This window comes from Sinocyclocheilus grahami, unplaced genomic scaffold (genome assembly GCF_001515645.1).
Source record: "Sinocyclocheilus grahami isolate Dianchi unplaced genomic scaffold, SAMN03320097.WGS_v1.1 scaffold2966.1, whole genome shotgun sequence".
NCBI lineage: Eukaryota > Metazoa > Chordata > Actinopteri > Cypriniformes > Cyprinidae > Sinocyclocheilus > Sinocyclocheilus grahami.
In genome coordinates, this window is record NW_015508139.1 from 11,730 (window position 1) to 15,350 (window position 3,621).

At 38.4% G+C, this 3,621-nt stretch overlaps 1 protein-coding gene across 1 annotated transcript in view; it reads right to left on the reverse strand.

Moving 5' to 3' along the window:
* Positions 1-819: 819 nt before the first annotated feature.
* LOC107575866 (B-cell receptor CD22-like) overlaps positions 820-3,621 on the reverse strand; it is an 11,162-nt gene continuing 8,360 nt past the window's right edge. The window contains exons 3-6 of the mRNA XM_016262185.1: positions 2,788-3,045; positions 2,322-2,591; positions 942-1,012; positions 820-849 (exon numbers count right to left, since the gene is read on the reverse strand). Of these exons, the coding sequence (XP_016117671.1) occupies positions 820-849; positions 942-1,012; positions 2,322-2,591; positions 2,788-3,045 (629 nt within the window). The remainder of the gene's footprint in view (positions 850-941; positions 1,013-2,321; positions 2,592-2,787; positions 3,046-3,621) is intronic.

The window sequence follows — 3,621 nt, forward strand, 5'->3', positions numbered from 1 at the left end:
ATTTAGGAAGAAATCTATATAAAGCTTTATACATGAGGCCCCAGGAGAATTAGAAACACTAAATTGTCCATATGTGTGAGAGTGTGAATGTGTGTCTGTTAGTCTTGCGAGTTTCCCAGCCTTCAGCCTGAGGCTCCAGCATCCTGTGACTCTATATATGCAGTTTGAAGAATGGATGAAATCAGGTTGAAGCTTGTTCCTCTGTTACGGCATACTGGCTTTGGTCTTCAGTAGATGCAACTGTGACACACACACACACACACACACACACACACACCATTAACTTGTATAATTCAGTTTGACTCTTTCTGTTTTGCTTCCACTGCAGATACTGCTTATGAATGACCACCATGTGTTGTAAATATTGATTTATAACATATAAAAAGAGAAAGAGTAAAGGCCTGTCTGTCAGTGAATGTGAATGGTTTACAGAAAAGACACTCAGAGGAGAGAGACGAATCAGACAGAAGTTGTACCTCTCGCTCTGTAGCATTTGAACAGCAGCACGACTGTCGCCAGCAGATACGGACAAGCTGCCAGAAGAAAACTGAGGATGCTGAAGACAGAAATCTGACCTGAACCTGACACTGAAAAAAAAACAAGCACTTATTGAACATCACTGCAGATCTCCTGAAGGCTTTCAAAAAGTTTCTCGGGGAACCCCAAGTTTTATGAGTATATTGTCATTTTAAACAACAGACAAGTATTTCTCAAAATATTAACTAACCATTAACAGACAGATGTATCCGGTTACTCTCCAGTGATGATTTTGGTCTTCCATCTCTCTGTCCTCTACACCAGTACTGAACCTGATCAGACTCATTCGCTCCTCTGATAGTGAGAGTGTCTCTGTTTACAGTGTAACGATCAGACGTCTGTAACATTACACTGTCTCTGCCTTTATTCCACTCATATCTCCAGTTACTGTGAGACTCAATCACACACTTCAGAGTGACTGTCTCTCCAGTGAACACACTCTTTGGTGTCACAGTCAGTGTAGATCTGGGTAAATCTGTAAAATAAAAAACAGACAAATACCAGATATGAAATATGAATACAATGAAGTGTTATTTTAATCTTTACATGTAAAATCTTAAACTTTACATTAGGGCTGCCCTCGACTAAGGATTTTTCGACTGGTAGTTGTTTTAAGCATTAGTCGACTAATCACACTTTTAATAATAAGCCATTTAAATCATTATAATGAGCCTTTAATTGCCTATATAGCCTAATAAGCGCTCAAGCACACGCATAAAGCTTGCTACAGCGCACCACAGAAGTAATGATTATGAATGTATCAGGAAAAAAATTACGGAGACTGCATTAACATTTTAATAATTCACTGATAAACTGGTGCTTTTGTTTTTGGTTTAAGAGATTTAAGTTGGCGACACTGTCTTGTCATCTCCGCAATATATTTGTCTGTATGCATGTTTCATACAGATTACATAATCTGAGTATATTAGATCTTCTATTTGAATTGGTTTATTTGAAATGAGACATTTCACTCTCTGTAGATATAATTTTAATGTCTGTAAGGCAAAGATATAAACGGAGTTTCGTGCTCAAGTTCACAGAAACTGAGACGGCAGAAAGCGCATCCTGATTGCTTTCATTATTTTACAAAAGCACAATTTATCTTAATGAGGGAGTATTTTGAGCAAGGGAGTATTTTGAGCAAGGGAGTATTTTGAGCAAGTGAGCGCACCAGCGCCTCCATTTGTCCTGCAGTAAGCGCGCTACTCTTCATACTCCACACAGACACTCGAATAGCGCACATTTCTCTCGGTTAACATTAGACTGAGCGGCCATGTAAAGTTGCTAATAATAACATATTTCAGACGATAAGTCATATTAGGTCGATGGATGATAGGCGAGCATTTGTATGTCCTGCCCAATGTATTACCACAAAGACCAGCCATTAACAATCTGCGTGACTTCGCCAATGTGTTTTTTTTTTCTTCTGTGACTAAGCGACTAATAACATTTTGGTCAACCAAGCCTCTTCTGGTCAACTAACAATTAGTCAATTATTAGGGGGCAGCCAAATTCTAAAACGGCTCATGCTAACACGCCCCCACATACGGTATCTACGTCACTATGTGGGAAGATTTGCATAACACCGCCCAAATGTTCACGCAAAGAAAGAAGGCGTAACTTTTATTCTCACTGTAGTATTGTTGCCGCTGCCGCCATGTTGTGAAGACGCTGTGAGCTTCGTTGTGAAAGCGAAACTACTTTGTTTGGTCTTCCAAAAGAGGACGATATCCTACTCAATCTGTTTGTTCTGAAATGATGTAAGGAAAAATGAAAGCTCTCACCTGATACTGTCAGTGTAACTCCGTCACTCATCTGTGAGTATGTTGGTGCTTGTGACTGAGTTCCTCTGCAGCTGTACACACCACTATGAGATGAATCCACAGATGGGATTTTATAGTTCTGGTTTTGTCTTGGGCTATAAACTCGTTTTCTGTCTTTATACCAGCTGTACTGCCAGACTCCTGTCTGCTGTGTGTCACATGTGAGAGTGACCGTCTCTCCTCTGAACACACGTCCATCAGGATGAACATCAACTACAGGTTTGGGTCTCTCTGTGAAATGAGCAAAAAACACACTTCGCATGTCTGAACATATTTCAGATGATTTGTGATACCTAAATTATTATTATTATTATTTGACATTTAGTTTAACTGACATTGTTAATGCATGACAGTAATTATCATGTTTTCTAACAAACACAAAGTTGTCTTCCATTAAAAAAAGTATAGAAAGTAAGAGAGCGCTGACCTTTTACTGTTATCGTAACTGCATTACTGTAGTAGCTGTAGTAGTTTCCTCGTTGTGCTATACACTTGTACACTCCTCCATCAGAGACTCTCACAGACTTGATTGTTTTAGTTGCATCACCCGTGGATTCAGGGTTTGAGTCTTTAATCCAGTGAATTGTCCATCCAGTTAACTGTCCCACATCACAGCTCAGAGTAACTGTGTCTCCAGTGAACACTGAACTCTGGGGTTTTACAGTCAGAGTCAGCTGCGGTTTATCTGTGAGTGTACAGTGATGCAGTGTAGATTTCACTTATAGGTGTTATTGGTCACTCTTATTTATTTACATAAAAAACCTCTAACACTGTAAATTGCTTTAAACCATTTAAGTTTAAATTCCAAAACTAATATTTATGCGGTCAGCACATTATTACTGTCAACATATTTCATTTTAGTTCACTAAACAAAGTATATTCCTTAATATAAAATTAAACTAAACACTGCTCAAATACATTGTGTATCTGGAACTGAATTACAGTTTTTCTCGATTGCTAACACAATTCATGAATCAATTCACCATTTCCTCACACCTGTAAACACAGTCTCAAAACTATACACCAACTCGTGCAGACTTCAAACTTCCAGGTCAAAATCAAATACTTTAGTCATGTTCTCTTTTGTCAGACTCAAACTTTGGCCTCAGATGACACACAAACCTGTCAAATACACACACTACTTCACTGTCTTGAAAACACCAGTGAGATTAATTCAAAACACTGTTACAAAAACCTCCTTTTGGAAATAGGAATCATTTTGCTAGTCAATGTCTGTTACACTATACAACATAAATAGAGG